At 42.7% G+C, this 23,571-nt stretch overlaps 1 protein-coding gene across 1 annotated transcript in view; it reads right to left on the bottom strand.

Moving 5' to 3' along the window:
• The window catches only part of RPF1 (ribosome production factor 1 homolog), a 157,448-nt gene that overhangs the window by 5,828 nt on the left and 128,049 nt on the right, over positions 1 to 23,571 (bottom strand). Inside the window, exons 7-8 of the mRNA XM_085601926.1 lie at positions 14,551 to 14,732; positions 14,329 to 14,455 (exon numbers count right to left, since the gene is read on the bottom strand). Coding sequence (XP_085458052.1) covers positions 14,329 to 14,455; positions 14,551 to 14,732 — 309 coding nt within the window. The remainder of the gene's footprint in view (positions 1 to 14,328; positions 14,456 to 14,550; positions 14,733 to 23,571) is intronic.

A 23,571-nucleotide genomic window follows, 5' to 3' on the forward strand; every position in this document is an offset into this window, starting at 1 on the left:
GGTAGACCTGTAGTTTTTTTTCCTGAAAGGGTTTAATGAGCTGCCGAAGCCTCCACCTCCTTTCTACCGTGGCATGGCAGAAATCTGGCCGAACGAAGAATGACATTCCCTCACTAGTCCTCCTTGCGTCCGGTCTTGCCTTCTCTGCGATTAATTGCCTCAGTACGAAATTGCCCAGAAAAATTAGAATAGCCCTCGGCTTGTCCCCTTCCCTCGCGTTTTTCCGTACTTTAAAGGGAGTGCGATGTACCCTCTGAATTTCACAGGGCCAGTTCCAGCCAGAGAGCTCTGGGAATGCCCGGTCGAATAACTTGATGGTGTACGCTCTGATGTCAGAGCCTTCGACCCCCTCCGGAATCCCAAGGACCCTGAGATTGTTACGTCTCAGTCTATTTTCCATGTCCTCGAGTTTCCATTGGATATCTACCACTTGTGAGCAGTGGGCATCCACTTTAGATACTGCGGCTGCTGCCTCGGCCTCGGTTGATACGACCCTCTCCTCCAAGTTCGACACTCTGTCGCCCAGAGTCGTACAAGCCTTAGACAACTTCCTCACAGCCCCCTGCATTTTCCTCATAGCGGCTTGTGACTTCCTACTGTCTTGGCGTGTCTCCTCTCGATGAGAGATAATTTCCTGATGTATCAATTCCAGGAGCGACAACTGAGATGCCTCCGTGCTAGGGCTCCCTTGGAATGGCATGGCAGATAAATGGTCCCAGCTTAGCTCATAGCGATCTTTCGGACCTGCCGCAGGTCTGACTGCTGTTGTAGGGGGTACTTGCTTCTGATCACTATCTGTGTCCTGCGTACTGCCTTCCAGAAAAGAGCTATGTTCGTCCTCGTCTGACCACTCTGCGTTCTCAGACACCGAGAAGAAACATTCGCTAGGGACTTTTTCCGCCAAGCCCCCCACCGCTCCTGGAATAGCCTCACTAACAGTTGGCTCATGCTCATGCCTTGCAGTCCCTTGGGCTACGCCCAGCTCAGGCTGTTCTTCACACTTCTCATTTTGAGGGCCACTGCTGATATATTGGCCTACCTTAGAAGACATGCCAGACTTGTTACCCAGGGTTACCTGGCTTTCCGGTGTTCTTCCTGCTACAGGGTCCCCCCCAATAGCGGGTGCCGGGGTAGTAGTAGTCGCTTGCCCGCTACCGGACTGAGGAACTTCATCCAAGACTTCATCGGAGACATCCACGGCAGCTACCGCTTCTGCACTCTCTTCGATGCCAAGAAGACCGGCGGGTAGTACCGAATGGTCCCCACCTTCCTGTGCTGCCCCTGCTGCTGCTTGCGATGTAGCCTCCTTTGCCCCACCCTCCTTGCTGCTTTTTGAAAATATATCAGCGATTGAGGCAGTTACTTGACGTGTCTTTACAGCCAGCTGCTGATGTTTCCTTGCAGCGGGCGTTTGATGCTTCAGCCGTGCGTCTGCCTGCTCCGATTTCGCTGCTGCCCCCTCAGCACCTCCTTTCTTCTTAGACGCTGCCGATTTAGAATTAATTGTTTTAGGGGCCATTGCAGCCGACCTCTTCAGGCTGCCTCTTCTCCTTGTCCTAAAGCAGAGATTGCCAAGAACCAAATCCAAATCCAAATCGCGGTCTCTCACACCACTCCGCGCTACACGAAGTCCCACACTGCTCCGCTGACTCAACCGCAAGCCCCGCCCACCGACATTCGCCGATCGCAGGCAGCAGGGAGCGAGAGCCGTAACGACCTCAGCGGTCAGCGCCAGAGCCCGGAGAAAAGGTCTACCTGAACCGAAGCAGGTAAGCTGAACGAGCATTGTTTACTGTTTAATCATCAGGGGGCCAGCGGGGACCAGCGGGCTGCCTTGATCCCTGCGTATGCCGCGCTGGGGCTTAGGACCGAATCCTCATTGCGTGGAGCTGCTGCCGGTCGATTTCAGAAGGTAAATTCTATTAAATGGAAAAAGAGTATGAAGGAAAGGTATGCACGTGTGAAAGTAGCTGAACAATCAGAGTTTAGGTACACTGGTTATTTGTACCACTCAATTTCGAATTACCGATATCTGTTGATTTTGAAGGTGTTTTACAAAATGTGTTTTTTTTGGCACCACTTACATTTGAAAGCAACAAATGTTGAAGAATTCAATAAATAACAAATGTTACATGATTTTGGGTTCCAAATTTGCCCTAATGAAAATCAATAACCTACTGAGGGGGCTGTCCTCCAAGATAGGAAGATCCTAAGACACAGTGGAAAAGTCGAGTTTTTCTGTGGAATTTCAATCATTCATGGGGTGTTGGTAGCTGCGATATTGGGGGATGTGGGGCTAGCCAGCACCCATGGAAACTCAGTGCAGCATTTGGGCGTGGGATCTTCCGGTCCCTACAGAACTGTATCAACTACGGGCCAATCGGGAAAAAATATGAGAGCCAGGTGAATCCAGGGAGGTGTGGCTTGTGTGGATCGAACAACGTTTTCATATTTGCAATAGTCAAAATATGCCCAAAGAAAAAATACAACTCTTTCGCTTTCCATGAGGGTTGTCTGCTGTAGTAGGGGCAAGGATCATGCAGCACTCACAGAATCCTATAAAGCTTGGGCATGTCTGAAAACTAGAGAGTCCAGGGGCTGTTCTTGCATAGATTGTACTCCGTATGCTCTGCAAATGTCAACAAGTATGAGTAGAAAAAGTATATTTCCTCAATGTTATGTTAAAGAAAACTGCTTAACTTTAAACGAACGCCAAATATCCTATCACTTAGTACTGTAACAATAGTCCTGATCAAAATGGTACCTCATGTGTTGGTGGACCCATCATGCCAGACAGGAATGGGATTAACTTATAACCATGATAAGTAAATTGAGTGTCAAAGTTGACTTCATATGGTTATGGTCTGTTCCGGTTGTATGCATTAGGCACAACCACACAGCTGGGGTACCTTTATTTATCAGGAAAATTGTGGAAATCCAGAAAGCTATAGGGGCTGGAAATGGGATTTAGGTAATTCAGGTTTTTGGAGTTATATGTCAAATAGAGATGTCAGCATTAAACCCAAATAATGGGAAAAGCTTTCTTAAATAGCTCATTTCACCCTAAAAATGTCAAGACGAAGACTTGGAGATCAGTGGAGGTGATGGGAGCTCAAATATCATTAATATACTTTTCAAACTTTTGTCCAAATGTTAGTTAATGACAAGCAAGTGAACACCATGTGTTTAAGAAGGCTCTTTGGCTGCTGAATCACAGCATTGGTCAAAGTCCAAGATGCCTGCATTACAGAGTTTACTAGGAAGCAAAAAGGCCTGGTGAGCTACAAGAAAAACAAATAGTAGACTGCATCAAAGAGACTGATTTTAAGCAAGTGAATAATCTCCAAAGTTTGGTGCCTGGGTTAGTTAGTGTGAGTGGCATTCTAACGGAGACCCAGAGTCTTTTAATTCATACATTATATGGGATGGCTGGTTGTCTAATGGTTGCATAGACGTTTGGGTCTTTAAATTTGGATTCTATTTTTAAAACTCTGGAAAGTGGTTGTGGGGAGCAGAAAAGAATGGTGACATCTTTGGGAAAGGGTTGCTTACTAACTGTCAATTTATTAATTGTCCTTTCTAGCATGCGATAATGCTCAACTAAGGAAGAGGGGAGGACAAATTCTAATTTGAGATCATCAAAAGGGACTATGCTGTCCCAAGTGAATATCTGGTCAATTAAAACGATATCCTTATCAATCTAGCTAAGCCATCCTTTATCATAGATATACATTTATATTTATTTATTTAACCAGAGGTTTTGTTAGCCACACCTTGTGAGATACTCCTATGATCAGACCCCCCAGATTACTGCGGCATTGATTAGCAAATTTAGCGGCACAAATATGGAAATTTAGCAGCATTTTTGCGGCACTTTATTTTACTCTTAATCATCCATTTTCAGCTTTAAAACAATGGAAACTGTTTAAGCAGAGTATTCCACTTGGAAATAGGCAACCTGGGATACGGAACAGAGGAAGGAGCCCACAGGTGAAGGCTGCTATCCCTTGGAAATGCAATCCTCCATTTACTTAGCCCATTTTTGTAATCGGCACACCGAGTGAGAGAGGGAGACATTTGAAAGACTGTATCCCGCTTCCTGGACCCGTGACTGGGCGTGACACTTCAAATGAGTCCTCATTGGTACCACCAGGGCAGCTTGTAATTCTGAACACTGAGTGAAGGAAATGTGGTTTTTTCTTAATTGCAAGTACCAAACGTCACCAGTGGCTTGGCATGGCACATTTTGCACTACCCAGCCCTAGAGGCAGTGCACCATGCAGATTTTGCATATATAATTTTTGCCTGGTGAAATCTGCTGCAGCTTAAACGGGCACGCGCCACTCGTTAGAAATGGTGCAGAAATCGCATGCTCTGTAAATGCTGCATCCAGCAGTGTCGGTATTTACCGGGTGTGCAATTACCACTCTGATAGCGCATTAAGAATGAATAATACCTGCTGCAAAATCCATTCTTTTAACTTTAGGGTCCTGAAATTATCAGAATTGTTACACTTGTAGGAGAGTGACTTATTAGTTATGCTGTTACTGAAATTGACAGTGAAAATGGGCAGTGCAAGCGGAAGTGTCCTGCTGATTAGAGCCCTGGCACTTATTCTTTTTTTCTCTAATTACAAATTAAGCACTGCAGTGCGGGTTCATACTGCCTGCACTTATATTTGAATACTAACACACAGAAGCCTCAACTACAAGTGTCTTGTGTACAGTTAAGTCATTTACTTGATCCGGTAAATACTGTCACCTTGACGCGAGGACTTTACTGGGGTCATCAAATACCTCCTGTTCGAACTTTTTATTTGGGCATGAGGCATAACATGTAGATGTCACTGCATACCGCATGTCTTGGTAATCACTGTGCGTTTTTCCTCCTGGTAAATTGTGGCAGGTTTAACATGCCAAAACTAGTTTGGGGGAAATTGTGCAGATCTTTTCACGGCTCAGAATTCTGACCCTTAAATAATCTGGAGTTTGTGCAGAAATCAAAATGACAATCTGGGCTGTACAGGGCCCTCACAGTTCTCAATTATATTACCGGGCACTGTGCATTGACTTCCTAGTGTTGCAGCATTTGGATAAACTATTAATAGCCCCTCGAGGTGAACTCATTGCCAGAACCATGCAACCTACAGAAAGATACTCGTTAAACTTCAATAAGATAACTCAGAGGTTTGGCAGCTCCCACAGAGATTTGCGTGTAACCTGCAGGTCACAGTTTCCAATACAACTGATTGATGGGTTAATGCACTTCCAACAGAGATGTTTCTGCAATCTGCACGTTGCCAGGTCTATTCTCACTCATACAGCATACCTCTTTAATGCAACTGCAGAAGTATCTGTGTGTACCCTGCATGCCAGTTCCCCAATTGAGCATTATAGTTTGGAGGGTAATGTACCTGCTGCTACGCGTCCTGGGACCCTTGCCAGGTATCAGTTTAGTCCCAATAATATATAGCATGGCAAATTAATGGAAATAGAGAACATAGTTGTGTAGCCTGAACTGTCATATTTGTCAATGGCAGGAAGTTCTGTAAATGGGTTTATGTATTCTGTGCCAGTGAAATGACTCCTGCGGGTAATATTTGAACTGTTACATTCACTATGAAGTACACAGTAATGCATTCCTTCATTTTCGCGGGCACTTATGGAAAAATCGCGACATTTTTACAAAAGTGGCGATTTCGCGGGCACTTTTATAAAAAATAGCAGCATTTTTACAAAAGTGCTGATTTCGCGGCAAACTGCGAAATCGCGAAATCCTGGAGGGTCTGTATGATGGACAACTTTTGGGTGAGTTTGACCACAGCTGTGGGGTTGATTTGCAATTGGGGTTAGATGGGTGGCAGTAAGTTCAATTGTAAAGATTTACATTACATAACATAACAAGTTTGGCGATTGGGACCAAATTCCATGGCAGGACAGGACCAGAAAGAGGCTTATTCCAACCTTAAACTGATATTAATTCCCCAAATTCGAAAAACTATCTATACCTTGAGGGGAGGGGTTGGAATTCAGGGTGGTGCAGGGTAACAATCTGATTAGTGATGCCCTTAATAATTAGTTTCATTTTGGTGAACATGGCCGATGAGTTGGAATTATATATATATATAGCAACAACTTAATCCTTTGATGATAAGCCCCTCGCTTTTCAATTTCACAGCCTCAGACCAGTTACTTCTGGGTGAGTTGCATGAGTTGGCAAATAAAAATAATGCCCCAGACGATAATATTGGAATGGATAACACAGCAGAAGGGGGTACAGCAACTATTAAAACTACCACTCCTTTTAAACCGGTTTCCAAATTTAATCCCATCACAGTGAGGGATTCAATTGACATTTTTCAAGAATAAATAGTAAGGGGCATCAAGCAACTAAACCACAAGGTGCAAAGAGCCAATATCATCAATTGATGGAGAAACTAAAAACAAACAACGACATCATTATCCGCAATGCGGACCAAGGCGGAAATCTGGTTTTGTGGAAAATGAAAGACTACATGGAAGAAGCCATGAACCAACTGGCAGAAACAGCATGTTATCGTAGAAGTGACCATTTAGAATTTAAATCTACGTATAGCGCGTATAATATGAAATTGGCAGCATGAGAAATGCAGGACTGTTAACCACCCAGGAGTACAGGTTTTTGAGGAATGAAAAACTGGTCACACCAATCTTGTACTTCATCCCAAAAATCCACAAGGATGCATTAAAACTGCCAGGAAGGCCGATGATTTCGGCACGGAACAGCCTCCTGGAAAAAAAACTTCACAATATGTGGATTATTACTTGCAGGATTTTGTGCAAAAACTATCATCTTATATTAGAGATACTGGAGACTTTCTTTCAAAGATACAAAACATTGAATGGCACCAAGATTTTCTGCTCATTGGGATGGATGTGACATCATTATACACATTCATCAACCATCAGGACGGTCTTAGAGCTCTACAACATTACCTAGGTTAAAGGACTCCCGAATGTATACAGCACAATAGGATGCTTTTAAATATGGTCGAGTTCTGTTTACAAAACAACATTTTTTTATTCCAGAATGTTGTATATTAACAACAGTGTGGTGTAGCCATGGGTGCCAGCTTCACCCCCAGTTATGCCAGTTATGCCTGTTTGCATATGGGATGGTGGGAGGAGCTGGTACTCATGAAGAACACACAACTACAGTTATGTGGCTGCGTTTTATAGATTACTTGTTTTTCGTATGGCAACGTAATACAGAGGAAGCAGAACAGTTCAAAGAGCTAAAAACAAATAGTCTCAATCTGCACTTTACAGCTTCCATTAGTGCAACATCTATTAATTTTTTAGATGTAGAAATCTTTATCAAAGATGGCCAACTAGAGACTAAATTACATAGAAAGCCCACTGCCGGCAATTCAATATTACACGCAGGCAGCTTCCACCCGCAGCATCTGATTTAAAGCATCCCCTATGGGGAGATGCTGCGACTCAAACTAATATGTAGCTGTGAAGAGGATCTGAACTCAGCCCAACAAGACTGCGCAAGCAGATTCCGGGCGAGGGGCTATTCCAATAGATGCATAGAACAGGCCATCATGAAAAGTAATGGAGTGACAAGGGAGAATTTAATCAACAAGGACAACAGGGTTGAGGATAATCAGATACAAGGATCCTCCTCTTTTAGATTTATTTTGAAAAATACAGTAAACAGGACAAACAGATTATAACAATTATTAGGAAAAATTGGCCTTTGATCTTAGATGATCCTATCATCGTCACACCCTCCCACAAAATGCCTCTATAACATACACCAGGGCATTTCAATGAAGGACGTTCTTGTTCAAAATGACCCCTTTCGTCAAGTTAAAAATACTTGGCTGTCACAAAGAAAGGGCTTCTATTGCTGCAAAACTTGTAAAGCGTGCCAATTCGGAGTTAATAAGACAACATATGATACTCCATTCAGCGATTCAGAAAAAACAATGGGGAAGGCTTTAACCTGCAAATCTGACTTCCCAGTATATGCCCTGGAGTGCCCATGTGCCCTACGTTATGTAGGGAGCACAATACTACTAGGGCACAAAAGGATACTATTACATATTAGAGCCATTAAAAACAAGGACACCACTTATTCCATAGCTAAACACTTTGAGAACGCACAAAATGCGGACCCCAAAGAACTCAAATATTTTAAAATCGGTGCCATCCCTCCATACAAACAGGGTGGGGACAGAGAAAAGGCACTCAGGCGGCTAGAAACTAGATACATTCTAGACCTGGACACTAAATACCCAGGAGGCCTTATCACAGAGGAATTATACACCTGCCTCTAGTTTGATCCGTAAAAGATGAAAACATTTCCAGATTTATATTAATACATAGATCAATGGATTCTTGATTAAATTTAGATTAACATATACATTATGCTGCTGTAAATCCCACTTTTTATACTTTTTACACTATTTGTACACGGTTTTTATCCACTTTTTTAGCATATTTTTTCACGTTTTTTAGATAAGGATCTTAGATATACTACAGGCAAAATATTTTTAGCTTACTGTTTTGCAGGCACTGTAAATTGCACTAGCACTTTATGTATTTAATTGCAAATATGTTGGAATATGTTTGACTAGGTATTTAAACCGGGATGTAACAACAAACAAACAGAAAAACTCGAAAACTAAGAGTAACACTACATGATTTGAAAAGGTATTTAAACCTGAATGAAAAAACTGTGATAACCGTTACAAAACAACTGTTGACACTATGTTGTTAATGTCTATGCTATATTTTGTACTTTGGGCACATGTCACTTTAAGAATGAACAGAGAAAAAAGCATAAAAAGCAAATAATAGAAAAAAAGTTGTATAAAACAGACTTGGCACTGTTAAAGTGCGTCATGTGATCCAGGCTCCTTGGAGCCGAAACGCGTAATGCTGCTAGAGCTTATTCGGATGAAATAAAACAAGAAATATGCACTCAATTGTGGTCCGTGCTCCTGTTTTTTTCAAGCGGATCGAAGAGAAGTTGGAGTTATACCGATATATATATATATATATATATATATCTATATATATATATATATATATAGATATATATATATATATATATATATATCTACTGGCGGTCACCAGTAGATAGTTATAGTTAGGACCGAGTTTCCATAGGAAATCTCAAAATTCTATTTTGAATAACTTTGGCGCCGATTGACGAATCCTCGCGAAATTTTCAAAACTAATGGGGCGCTCCGCTCCGCTCCTACCCTGAAAGTCTCGGGGTGATTCGTCAAGCGGGGGCTGAGAAAAAAGGGGGGTCCCAAAACGCGTTTTCCCCATGCATTTTTCCATAGGACCTTTAGTCCGAGCTACAGCCCGAACGGCTGAACAGAATTACTTGAAATTTGGCTGAGAGGTAGTCCTCAGGTCAGAGATGTGCCTTTTGCAGGTCTGGTGTAAATCTGTTCAGTAGGTCCTGAGAAAATAGCATTTAAATCAATATATATATCTGTAAGCGCGCTCCGTGCGCAGGGTGTACGCACGGTGAAAAATCAGAAAAAAAAAATACATAACTTAGCATTTAAAAAACCGTACAAATTCACCTAAAAAACCATAGGTTTAACACACGTTATAGTTAGGAATTAGCATTTAAAAAACCTTGCAAATTCACTTAAAAAACCATAGGTTTCACATATGTTATAGTTAGCTGTACATTTCACTCGTAAAAAACCAATGAAATTCCACGTTATAGTTAGATCAGGTAACTATAACTTGCGCGACCGCAATCCACAATGTGTCATTTCAGATGTCATCATTGATGTGATGAGTGATGTCACTGACCATGTCATGAGTGATGTAATATGTGACGTCATCAGCAGTTTATTGTGGGCGCGCAAGTTATAGTTACCTGATCTAACTATAACGTGGAATTTCATTGGTTTTTTACGAGTGAAATGTACAGCTAACTATAACATGTGTGAAACCTATGGTTTTTTAAGTGAATATATATATATATATATATATATATATATATATATATATATATATATATATATATATATATATATACACACACACACACTTCTCTAAGCCCAAATAAGCTACAAGACTCCAAATTCTTGTGTAACGAATTTGACAACACGCCAATCCCAATGCGTTTAAGTGACTGTCATCTCCTTGCTCACGGGCAGGGTGAAAAATGAATGAGGAGCTGGAAAATATATTTCTCTCTCTGTCATGTCCACACAACTACACCAAGACACTTTGATGAGTGATGTAATTTTTCCGGAATAGCAGCAATGTTTTATTGCCTTTACTTTAAAATGTGGTTAGCGCGGCCATTAGCATGCCCTTTGAACTGGACACTTGAGCATTCCAGCATAATACCATACTTGTATTGAAAAACAGTTATTTAGGGGTACAATTTGTATTTTCAAGATTCAGTTTAGACCCAGATATGCTTGTGAACAGTTGGATTTCTTTTGGGGATTTCACATTTAAAGTTCTCTTGATTAGAGATCAGCAGTAATATATCATCCGTGTAGGCTGAGAATTTCACTTAATTAGTAATAAATGATTGTTGATTGGCATCTTTAATAATAAGGTTCTATGGTTAAAATACATACTAATGGTGATAGCTAGCGTCTTTAATATGTCTAAATTTTAGTAGTGAGATATGGTGCCTCAGGAGCATGGTGATGCTTTAGGGAAGATATAAAGGGGTTTGCATAATTTGGAGAAATTGTGGAGGGAGGTCATGGCACGTGAGAGCATAAAACAGAAAAGGATCTTAAAGCCTGTCAAAGGGTTTCTCGGTGTCAAGAACCAGAGCTCACCACGCCTCATCCATTTGTCAGGCAGTGAATGTTGGAAAACAATCTGGTATTAGATGATGCTAGTCCACTCATGTAGAACCCTCACTGGTAAACCTTAATTAAAGATTTACGTTTCCAATAAAGGGGTGAATATTTTTGGCATTGGCTGTTTTTCTAACTTTCATTGGATACAAGTGGGATGATTGCTTCGTAAAGAGAACCCTGAACCTGCTCAGCAAAAGCAGTTCTAAAGGAAAGAGTGTTAATCTTATTTTGTCAAGTAACAAATGTTGAGTTTGTTTTAGAGCGCGTTTCTAATCTAAATAAACAACATTCTTTGGAATTCTATAAACGAAAATCTTCAACATGTTTCTAATCTTACTTTTTGTTCACACATTTATTAAAACAGGCCCTTTCAAAGCAGAAAAAATGCGTGTATAAAATGTTTTAGGGCTCGTCCCCCATTCCAACATCACCCACATTTTAAGAATGTAAGAGAGCACAGTGGAGATTTGGATTCATGTTGGGAATTCAAATTCTGATACCTGACAAAATTATAGAAATTCAATGGCTTACAGAGCTTTGTGCGACTACCTGTTGGCAGAACACTGCTTCAACAATTGTCCACTATACAAGAGAGACCACCTTGTTGATTCTAAAAATGTGGTCACAAAAAGCAACTAGTCATAGTTACAATATTTCTATTCTCCATCAGGGACAGAGGCCCCAACAGCTTAACCAGAAGCTTACAAATAAAGGCCCTCACATTTCCCAGGGATCACTACTCAGAAGCCCCAAGGCAACAGGTCCTTCCGTCAAAGCAACATGAGTAAAACATCTGGATTCAGATGCAGTGAATTATTCCTCCATTTAACGGGTGTGTCCAGAAGGTTTCCTATTCCAAATTTCTTTTCTTTGTAGGCGCTGACCACAGGAGTATTTGTTTTGGCCCCCTATGACGCTAAGTGCAAGTCCACAATACCTCAGTAAGTGGGTACATGTTTCAGATATATATATATTTTTAACAATTTCTCTAAAAACCTGTGTCTTGAAAGCTCCCTCCCTTTACCAGGGAGGCAGATGGGATGCATGTAAATCTAGGAGAGCTCCAAGCTGCAAAATTTATTTTATAGGTACGCAACTTGTTTCATTTGCAGCATGAATCTCTTGTAGATTTGCATGCAGTGTATTGATCATGTAATGGTTTTAGTCAGCTGAGGATGCTGTGCACGAAAGGTAGGAGCCTGCCATAATGTGCTTTAGAACCCTCTGGATCACCTGTGTCTCGTCTTTTGTTTGAATATGCACAAAGTAAGGACTAATGAATGGGTTGCTATTCTACAGATAGTGTTAATTGACATTGACATTGTGTATGCTTTATTGAGATTAAGAAACACAACATCTATATACATACCCCACCCTCTGTGCATGACTGTGATCGGCATCAGTCTCTCCGCACTCATTGTGCCTTACATTTTCGTAATAAATCCCCAGAGGGATTTAACTACAAGTAGTCTGTTGAGCGCTATGGAGGGAGGTGTTTCTACAGGGAATGTGCAGAAGCGGTCCTTCATGTTATGCCACAGTCTATAGTTCAAGAAAAACAATCTAGTCGCAAGGTTTCTTGCCCTTCCTTAAGCTGATCTATAGGGATAAACATTTGATCAATAAATAGATCACCGAACACTTAAATTTTAATGCAGCAAGTTGATGTACTGCTTTAGAGTCCGTGCTGACAGATAAAAGAAGACTGTTAAGTATGGTGAGGTGACTATATCCGCTCTATTCCAGGCTACTTTGCTAGTTTGTGCCATGTGCATACAGAATTAGCTTCCATGCTGCATTCCACTCTGGGTGTGGGTCTGGGCACAGCATTGCCTATTACCAGGTCTAGTGGCATGGATCTGTTATGTGTATTTGTATAGCTTACAACTCACCAGGAGAGTATCCTGGAGATGAAGCAGGACCTGTATGGGCCAAGCCTGGGTCATGGTGGGTGTTCAGTTTCTTGCGGAGTTCAAGAATGAGGTGGAGGTTCTGATGTGCAAGGACCTGGTCGTTCCAGGCTTTAGGAGAGAGGTAGGAGAAGGCAAGACTGCTGTATCTGGTTCAACGTATATTTTCTTTTTGGGGGGGGGGGGGATCTGGGAGGGGAGGGATGTGTGCAAGTAGGACTTCAGATAAGCAGAGGTGTCTGGTAGGTTTGTGGAAGTTTGTGTGGTTGTTAAGGTACGTGGGAGCCAATGTTGTGTAAGGGTTTGAAGAGTGCCCGTTAGTGGACTGGAAGCCAGTGGAGCTCTGGGAGTTGCAGGGCAATGGAAGTGTGGGGTGGAAGGTTGAGGGTGAGCCTGGCAGCTAAGTTTTGGGCATTATGTGCAAAGCGTTATACCAGCTGTAAGCATACATCAGCCTTAAGAGTGCTTGGGCTGCCCAAAAGTAATGTTCAAAATTGGGAATCACTAAGCCACCTCCATTACATGGGAGAGTCATGATATACTAGGATATCGTTGACAGTTTATTGGCCCAAAGGAACTTGAATAAAATTGAGCGGATCTGATGGAAGAAAGCTTTCGTAAGCGGGATTGATAGATTAGTAAAAAGGTACAAATACTGCATAAGAAATTCAATTTTAATGACTGCTGCTTGTGCTTCCACTGAGAAGGGAAGCATATGCCATGTTTTGCTTTATCCCTTCTCCGTCCACTCATAAGGGAACCCCTGGACTCTTTGCACTGTATCTCAGATTCTTCATACAACAGGTAATTAACTTCCCCCATTATCAACTTAAGGTATGATGGGGATATGGAAATATGGATCCTTTAATATCTCTATTCACCATGTAATTGCCCACTGAATATGTGAGTCTTAAAGAGCTTACTTAGAAATCTCAGATCCAAGATCCCCTTAAGAGTAGGTTTTTCTTTGTTATTAAGAAGTATACTGAATGCATTCCTTGGTTGTAGTCGTCCATTATTACTTCTTATCCTGCTCACTTTTTTAAACCGCGTCTCTTTTACTTATTTTAAAGGCTTGAGCCGTTCCAATCCGTACCTTTGTCTCCTTCTGGGTGGTCTTTTGCCTAGTTCTGGACAATATTTGCATTGTACCACATTTGGTGCCCATTTCTCGGAGGATATCTTTTCCCATCTCCTTAGAACTTCATCAACAGGGTTTGGGCGTTGCAGGCAGTTTGTGTGAGAGACATTTTGTTGCATGGTCAAATTGGTCAACTGGTTAATTGGACAACTTTTTGGGGCAAATAGTATCCTTTCATTACATGCTCCTAAATTATTAGTGGCCAACAACTTTTTAGTTGAAGAGGACAGCACATGGACTAAACGGATAGGAAAAGCAATTGATTGGCATGCAAATGTATTTTGACTGGATGCACTATTTATTAAAGTGCCTTATATTGCTTCTTCTGCTTTCAAGAAATGTGTCATATGTTCTTGCTGTCTAAATCGGATGCAATGAAATTATATACTACTATAATAAAACAGAATTGCCACCCATACCACACTTACCTTGTGAATCCACTCATACTCTCCAAACTTGGAATCAAATGTTCCTTTCTGTAGTGACCTTAACTTCAAGGTAAAACGGGGTCCAAGCTCCTGCATTCCAACTTTCTTGTCACTCTTAAAGATATATCTTGCAAATGATTCAATACATTAAGTTAGACACATCTCAGAAGTGCTGTTATAAAATAAATATACTATATAAAACTATTAAGGAAAAAAAGCTACCTGTGGAACCTAAAAAATATATAGTCTCTCTGATTGTGAAATGTGGCTACTTGTCTTCCGGTGAATTGAGGATCATGCGGAAAAAGTGAAGCAAACATCCGTCCAATGGTGTGACCTAGACGGGTTGTAAAGTTGTTTAATATCACCTCCGGCTGGTGTTCCGTTGGTGATTTTCCTTTTCTCTGCAATAAAGGATAGGCATATTACAATTATTTACAAAATATCTATAGGACCCACAATCAAGTTATGCAGATATGCACCAAAATACACTAGCGCGAACATGTAGAAACATAAGGCCCAAAAAATCTTATTCCCAAAAAACAAGAACATTCAGTCCATGCTTGGAAAATGCAGACACACATTTGGCACACCATAAAACATTGCAACACTGGCCTCAACCTAGCAAAGGTACATATCTTAAGCATGAGTATGCAAAACATGAATAAAGGCGGTGAACATGTGCCAGATATATACATCTATTCTAGGCGTACATGTGTAAGATACCCAGTTAAACATTCATGAAATTGCTTTACCAGGTAAAAACAAGCCATAACAATGAAAGTAATTGGTCATGGTAAAGCTCTTCATATGCAGAAACCCACTGCATCGCCGGTCTCTTGTTCGGAATCTTCCGAAGCGGTCCGGATTGGAACAGGTGTGTTGGCATGTCGCGACGTTGAGCCAGACGGTCACAAAGATTTTCCTTCGAGCGGAAAGAGTTACACACATTGCAGTCCTGTGCGATGTGCTCCGGGGATAAGCACAAGTTGCACACTTCATGGGAGTCAGTGCACAGGAACTTCGCGTGGCACCGAGGGCAGAATTTAAATGGAGTCCGTTCCATCGACTGCGAGGTAGACCGACTCGGGTAGGCCCAGCGGCCTTCGACGAGTTTCCCGATTGAAAAAGAGTTTTTTGTATTTGACACGATATTCGGAGAAAGTGAATATGCAATCCAAAACAATACCTTCGTGGGTATGTGGATTGCGCACAGAGGGGAACCCAGGAAACGGTTTCAAACCAGAGCGCAGCAATTCACATCCCAACCCGATGGCGGAAAAAAACAATCTAACAATGGAGTCGATGCCCATGAGCACTGTCATCGAAAAGAGGAGAGTCACCCACCTTGTGACTGGAAAGACTTCTTTGAAGAAAAACAACTTGCAAACATCTGGACCCAACACTAGATGGCAGGAGTATGCAAAGCATGTGATCTACAGCTCACATGGCTGAAACTATGTTTCTCAAGCAGCATTATTCATAAAGAGCTTAAAATGCACATCCAAGCATTTTGTGTTTCGGCAAACTGGAGCAGAACAAATTCAGAACACAGTACCTGTGGCTGGAAAACCATGTTTTTGGATTTTCAGATTTTGACTCGCGCTTCTTTCATATTCTGTCCTTGTGAGAATATATATACACCCAGGGAGACATAAGGTGAAACGCATGAGATCACAATAAAGAAAAGGGAGTTGGAGGATAGGAAGGTAGGTTTTTGCCTCCTGTTACAATATATCTATCAAAAGGGAACCAAAGGGATCCTGATAAAGCCTACCTAAAATTATGTAATCTACAATTAGTAGAGTCCTATACTAGAAAAAAACACTTGTTTTTCTAGAGTCCCCTCACTCACCTAGGGTTTCCAGGGAGGCTCTAGATATTTGTCTAGATAGGACCATCAGCCATTAAATCTAGTAGCTCCCAGGAATATGCGGTGTTCCTGGGAGCTACTAGATTTAATGGCTGATGGTCCTATCTAGACAAATATCTAGAGCCTCCCTGCCCCAGCAACACCATGGAGTAGAATTACACCTCCATAAAAAAACTTCGACCCTATGCATCTAAGAAATCCTTGTAACATAGGAATCGTATGTATTTAGCAAACCAAATCGGTTGCAAAAAGTATAAATCTATCTGATTGTTCGTAAAGGCACGGAGTGGTACACACAGGGCTGGTCCTTGTGTGGTCCTGATTAAGTGGTTGGGGTAACCACGAAACATGTCGACCAAGTAAATAGGGACAGCTTCACATAATGGTTACTGTTCTCTATTACTAGCCCCATTTTAATATACATTTACCGGATAGGAGCAGAATAAAATTAGGGCTCACTATCCAGGTAATTTTTATTGATTTATTTCACTTTTCACTCCACACAGCACATCACTACACATAGTATAAAATAAAAAAGTGCTCCTGCGTATTCCGCCAAGTTGTAGCACGCCCCAGACAGTAGATGCCTGGGAGGACCCCTATGATGAAGCATGTCACCCTGGGGAAACCCTAGGTGAGTGAGGGGACTCTAGAAAAACAAGTGTTTTTTTCTAGTATAGGACTCTACTAATTGTAGATTACATAATTTTAGGTAGGCTTTATCAGGATCCCTTTGGATCCCTTTTGATAGAAACGCATGAGATAACACAGTGTGTCAACGGGGAGTGGAAATAGCCGGAAAATGTTCCAAGTATCTATCACTAATCATAAAGGGGGTGTCCACCATTAACTCAGCTTGACAGAGTGATCAAGGGATGGACTTTATGACTGAGGGAAATGATTCGGAGCCTGGGGGCCGGAAACTGCAAGAGGGCATTCGCTGGTGGAAACAATGGCAAGAAAGAAAATGCCCATTCCTTAGTGTTTGAGGCGAACTGAGTGCTCAGGTTATCCTCTGAATTAAATGACCAGCTCCAGAAAGCATCTGCTCATATCAGTCATGACAATGTGCCCGTTGCTATTAAAGAAATTCTTCATCTTGTAATTACCACAGCACCACTGTGTGGAGGTGCCAACACCCAACTGGAAGTTGTGAGGGGCTCTTACAAACAACAAAACATTGCCCTGTTCACTGGCAGATTTGCAGGTTTTCATGCTTTCCGAAAAAGCACTGACATTGCACTGACATACAACCAGGTCTCTCCTTGGAGAAGGGATGATGAGGAGTCTGCTCCCTGTGATGAGAGAGGGTATATCTGAAGTGCAGTCCTCACTAGGAGTCCAGCAGTTTAGGTAATGCCCCTTGTACTAACTATGCCAGAGACCCCACAGATATTGTCTTGTTCAGAGTCTAGATTATGAGAGGCTTAACAGGTGGGTGTGGTGGGAGGACAGAGACTTTGAAAAGAGGCAACATTTCTTCCAAAGCACCAGAGAACGCCCCATTTTAAATTCAGCATTATCCATTGATTGGTAAAATCGCTCTGAGAACTGTCTCACACAACTCCTACATACGAGGGAAATGGATGTGATGCACAGTCCACCACAAGCAAAAAAACATTTGATGCTTGGCTCTATTCCCGAAATATTCCTGAACTTAGAAACTTATTCACCACGCCTACATATAGATTTTGGAGTTTTTATATAGAGCGCCAACTCTTTGGCATGAGGCTGAAATATAATGTGGAATATTCTACCTGTGCGCCATTTTAGTAAAGCACTTTAGCCAGATGAATATCAGAAACACCATGTGCTGCACGGAGAAATGCACGCACATCCTCTTTGATAACTATCTCATTGTATGATATATAAGCATTGCTCGCCAGACAGCCCTAGTTAATTGGAAAGAGCAAAACTACGGGGCAAGCAAAAAACAGCACTGGCCTCTGCTCTGAAGAGACGAGCAGCCTTGCAATACATGAAATACCGAGATTTCCATAGTCTAAAATAAATGCCAAAGTTTTCCATGTTGAGTTAGTACACCACTACGTAGTCAAATGTGTAACAGTAACCATCTTGTAACATAGCGACCTTATCTTATACAGTAACATGGAGGCAAGTTTGGATGTGCAGCTATGATGGAAATGGAAGATAGGATGGAAATTGACATCAGGAACAAAGATTACTCTGCCAGCTTCACGCTGGTGCCTGTCAACTCGGCCCTTATTTTGCTTGTGAATAACTTCATGGATCACAATGTACCCCTTCTCTTAAAATGCATTTTCTCACATCTATGACTTTTGTGAAAAAATAGCAGTTTGGCAAACAGCCAGCATTTAAATTTAAAACTGTTAAAACAAAGTAATGCTGTACTTGTCTTTGCCTGTAAAATACAGAAACACAGCTACAACACCGATCCCGTTGTGCTTGCTTACTAAATGACATTCGTCTGCGTCTTGTTAGTGGCTACAATGGTCGGGTCCAAGGCATCTACAGCTGAAGTGGTGGATGGTAAGCCTAACATCAGGCCAGAGGACATGTCACTCTTTATAGAAGCTGTTGCGGAGCCCAAGCTCATGGAGATTTCCATACAAATAACACCCATTGCCGTTTCTAACACTCTTGTCAGTGGAAGTACTTTTCACTGGGGGAGTGGAAAGAGATAGTGCCCTGGTGATTTTCTTCTTCCTCATATTGAATAACAGATAGACAACCACAAGCAATTATGGATAGTACATGATAAGAAAGTATTTGGGCATGGAGAAGGATCATGCATAGGAGTGGTCCAGCCTAGTCTCCTTCGGGCCACGACGGGCCCACCCTTGGACCCAGGAATTCCTGCGCTGCAGTCTCCTGGAGTGGACTATACATGCCATGCGCACGTGTTTCCACCCTCATACAGAGCCTTCTGGGGCTGTAGTGCCCCTCCTCGCTCCAGCACAGGTGTCCTTCAAGCAACGCAAGCTACATTTCACTGCCTTGCCAGGTTTTATGAATTGCAACTTGAGGCATAACTTAAGAAAGACAGGCATAACTCAATATTATCATTAAATTACACAGGTTTTGTACATCAGCCTCATAATCCCATGTCCCAATCAAATCAACCAGTGCCTGACTCTTCTGTCATGCTGTATTGTTTAAGTCAAAGATAAACGGAGAGAAGGAATATGCTACTTACCAGTATGCATCTGTTCTTGGCATGTAGAGCTGCAGATCTATACACTGTGCATAGATCGCCATCTGGTGTTGGGCCCGGATGTTTGCAGTTTGTTTTTCTTCTTGGACAGTCTTTGGAAGTCACGAGTTCGGTGACTCCTCCTTCGGTGCGTACTGCGCATGGGCTTCGGCTCCATCCTCAGATTGTTTTTCGCCAGCAGGGAAAAGATGGAGCGTAGTGATAATAGTGAAGAAACCCATGTGTGTTGTATCTAAATAAGATAGCCTGGAACGGATACAGGTAGCCGGAGAAGCGGGTGGGCGTGTATAGATCTGCAGCTCTACATGCCAAGAACAGATGCATACTGGTAAGTAGCATATTCCGTTCGAGGCATATGAGCTGCAGATTATACACTGTGCATAGATTATATAGCAGTACCCAACCCTAGCGGCGACCACCGGTATCCGTTGCAGTAGTTTGAAACAGTGTCTTTAGTACAGCCTGGCCCACACTAGCTTGTTGTTTGGAGTGCACATCTACACAGTAATGTTTTGTGAAGGTGTGCGGTGTTGACCATGTGGCTGCCTTGCAGATGTCATCTAAGGGTATGTTCCCTAGAAAAGCCATAGAAGCCCCTATCTTTCTTGTAGAGTGGGCTTTAGGTGGAACAGATAATGTTCTTTTTGCTTTGTGATAGCAAATTTGTATACACTTTACAATCCACCTAGCTATCCCTGATTTTGAAAAGGGGTTGCCTTTATGCGGTGGAGAGAAGGAGACGAACAGCTGTTTAGTCTTTCTGAAAGGTTGCGTTCTTTGTATGTAGTACAGTAAGGCTCTTTTAACGTCAAGTGTATGTAGAGCCCTTTCCGCAACAGATTGAGGTTGCGAGAAAAAAAACGGTAACTCCACCGATTGATTAAGATGGAAGGGGGAAATGACCTTGGGCAGAAATTTTGGATTTGTGCGAAGTATCACCTTGCTCTGATGTACTTGTAAAAAGGGTTCTTGTATAGTGAACGCTTGTATCTCGCTAACCCTTCTAAGGGAAGTGATAGCTACGAGGAAAGCTGTTTTCCAAGTGAGGAACTGATGCATTGATTAAGATGGAAGGGGGAAATGACCTTGGGCAGAAATTTTGGATTTGTGCGAAGTATCACCTTGCTCTGATGTACTTGTAAAAAGGGTTCTTGTATAGTGAACGCTTGTATCTCGTGTCGTACTTTGATATTCGGGAACCGCGTAGGGGACAGGGCCCTACCCCTGTCTATCTTGGTATTAGCGAACCGCAAATGGTAAATGCGGTACGTACGAGTGCTTTGCGTGTCGTTCTAGTTACGAACGCACTGTGTACACGTATTCTGCTCAACTACGCGGGTTCCATTTTGGAAGCAGTGGCCATCTTGTCATTGCCCTCACATAGGCTATGATGGAGTTAATACGGGCCTCACAGTACATGAGCTTTCCCTCTGACTTCTCTGTGACCTGGGCAGCTGGCTCTGCTGCCCCGGGTCAAACCGGTCTCACGAGCTCCCCTTCCTCCGTCCACCTGTGATTCGTATCAGGGCTTGACCCGTCATAAAACCCTTTCATTCTACACAATCCCCCGGCCAATCTCTTCTACACCTGCATGTTCTTGCTTTATTACTTGTTTCCCAAAACAGGAGATGCTCATGTTTATTGGGGGGTCTATTTACTTCAAACATGGGATCTGAACCTTCCGGTGTAAATCATTGTGGGCTGGCCGAACTGGAATGTGGGATGGTCATCATGACTCTGCTTTTTCGTTTGTAATGTATGCCTTTATATGACCATATCATAAACCAAGGAATGTATGCCTGGAGCATGATATTTTGTACTTAAGGAGAAGTCCGTTCCTATGATTTTCAGCAGTCTCCTGAGAACATACACGCTGTTGTACTTCTAGGATATCTGTCATTGGTCTGCAGCCAATAAACGATTCTTTGACTTCACCCAGAAGACTCTGTGTTTCTGTAGGTCCGGAACAGGGTGAAACCCCGAAGTCATAGGGTGTGTGCCCCTGCACCGCTGGGACTAAAATACCCAGTACTTCAGTTTGGCGCCCAACTCGGGCCGAATTCAGCGGTACCAGTCCAAGCCAGAGGTTCGTGAGGAGCTTCGTGTGGAAATTCCGGAGGAAGGCCGCCACTTCATCGACCCCTGCATGTCGACGTGGTCCGAAAGTCTTTTCTGCGAGGTTCTCCGCGTCCCGACGGCTACGAAGGACTGCTGCCCTGATTAATCGACCTGTTTTGGACCCTTGACGAGTTTGAGAGAGCGAAACAATCGAGAGAGTCTTCTGGTGACGTCATCGATCAGCTATATTCAGTTAAGTATAAGTGGAGCGTCTCCCATTTGTTTTGGTATCCCTCGGGATCGTTTGATTTGGTAATTGGTGATTTGGTGTTTGCAAACCCCAAAGCCAGAGGACTCGTGTATTCACGAGAATATCGTAATCGATAATCCTTTGACGTTTGGATCTAGACTAGTGAGCGAAGATGCCTGGTTCTAGACTATTTGGTAAGTTATTCTGTTTGGGTTGTGGAAAAGGTTTCCAGCTGGAAGAATCATGTCCGGTTCCTCCGGTTGGAACTCCAACTTATGAGCTCTATGTAAAACATGGCGTAGGCCCCATTGCATATAACGAAGTGTGGATCCACTACACCAGGAAAGACGGTGTTTTAAAATGGCCCCAAAATGGTAGTTTCGATACCGATATTCTAGATAATCTGGAAATTAAATTGTTTAAGAAGAAAGCCCGGCCGGCGATGTTTGACTCTTTCCGCTTATGGCGAAAAGAAGCCAAACAGAAGGAAATTAAGTTAGCAAAAAAGAACAAGAGAGAGAGAGGTATGTCAGTAATGCAAGCAGCTGTACAATTTAAAGACAATGAAGAGGAGCAAATGAATGAGCAATTGCATAGGCAGCGTAAGTTAGGGATTGACAAATGTTACCCGGCTTTGCCATATTCTAAGCAGGATGAGTCAGAAGAAAAGGAGAAAGATCCCCTGATGTCACATTTGTTGAGTTCGCCACCCCCGTATGCTCAAACTGCCACGGCGCCTCCCCAGCTTGTAAATATGCCGCCTCCAGCGCATATACTGCAAGCCTTGCCGCAACCGCCAGTTGCTTTGCAACCAGTTCCTATTCCTGTAGCGCAGTCCTCTCAAGCGCCGCCAGTTGTGCTTCCAACTGCCCCAGCACTTCCTGCGACTTTGCTTGATCCAGTAACTGCCTCCCCTAATACTCTTCCTTCTACCACTCCAGTACCTGTCTCTACATCCTCTTTTCTTCCCTCTGTTTTTCCCCCTGTTCTCGCTTCAGCTTCTCCTTCAGCGCGACAGCGTTTGGCTAATGTGGTTACTACATTAATGTCGCCTCTCTTTGGGTCATCTGGTGCAACTCCTGGTGTACAGCGTAAGCAGTTGCGCAGCCAATTGCCTAACCCCGATGAGAAAAAGGTAATAGATCACATGGCGCGCAGATGGATCGTTTTTCCTTCACTGTATGATGTGGAATCGGTTGTTAACACTTTCCATCAATGGGATGCCCCGAAACAGAGATACGTATTTGAGAAAATGTGCGAAATTCTCTGTGAAGAATTGGAGGATAGTGGTAGAAATCCGAATCCGCAGGAATTGTGTAGAGTGAGGTGCGATTTTGGAACTGGTATAATTGTGGACCGCGAAGTAGATAAAGCAGTTGCGATTGTATTGTCCTTAAGGAATGACGACTGCCAACAGTCATTGTTTGAACATGAGGTCCTTGTGGGGAGTAAGGCAAAAGCGCGACAATACCCTATGAGAGAAGTTCCCCCGGTATGGAAGGAAGCGGTTGCAGCTGCCGGTGGTAACCCCGCTGTGCCAGCGCATTTCCAGCGTGTTTGGGTGCATGTTCCATGGAAGCGCTCTGAGGTGTTAGCACTTAAGCAGACATTGCCTGATCCCCGTAAAAACCCAGCAGGTTATTATAAAGAGTTGTCACAGACGGCAGGGTCATGTGTTATGAATTTGGCCGACATAGACATGTTGTTTGGTAATGTCGTTCCACAGCCTCTATGGGGATCAATTCGTAATGTAGATCACAATGCGGAACTAGGGGATACATGGGCGAACATTGTTGCTGCTGATGCTAGACAAACGGGTGGTGCGAAACCAGAACCTTTAGTAGCTGAATTGCCTGGTAGAATCAT

Source organism: Triturus cristatus, chromosome 4_2, assembly GCF_964204655.1.
Source record: "Triturus cristatus chromosome 4_2, aTriCri1.1, whole genome shotgun sequence".
Taxonomy (NCBI): domain Eukaryota; kingdom Metazoa; phylum Chordata; class Amphibia; order Caudata; family Salamandridae; genus Triturus; species Triturus cristatus.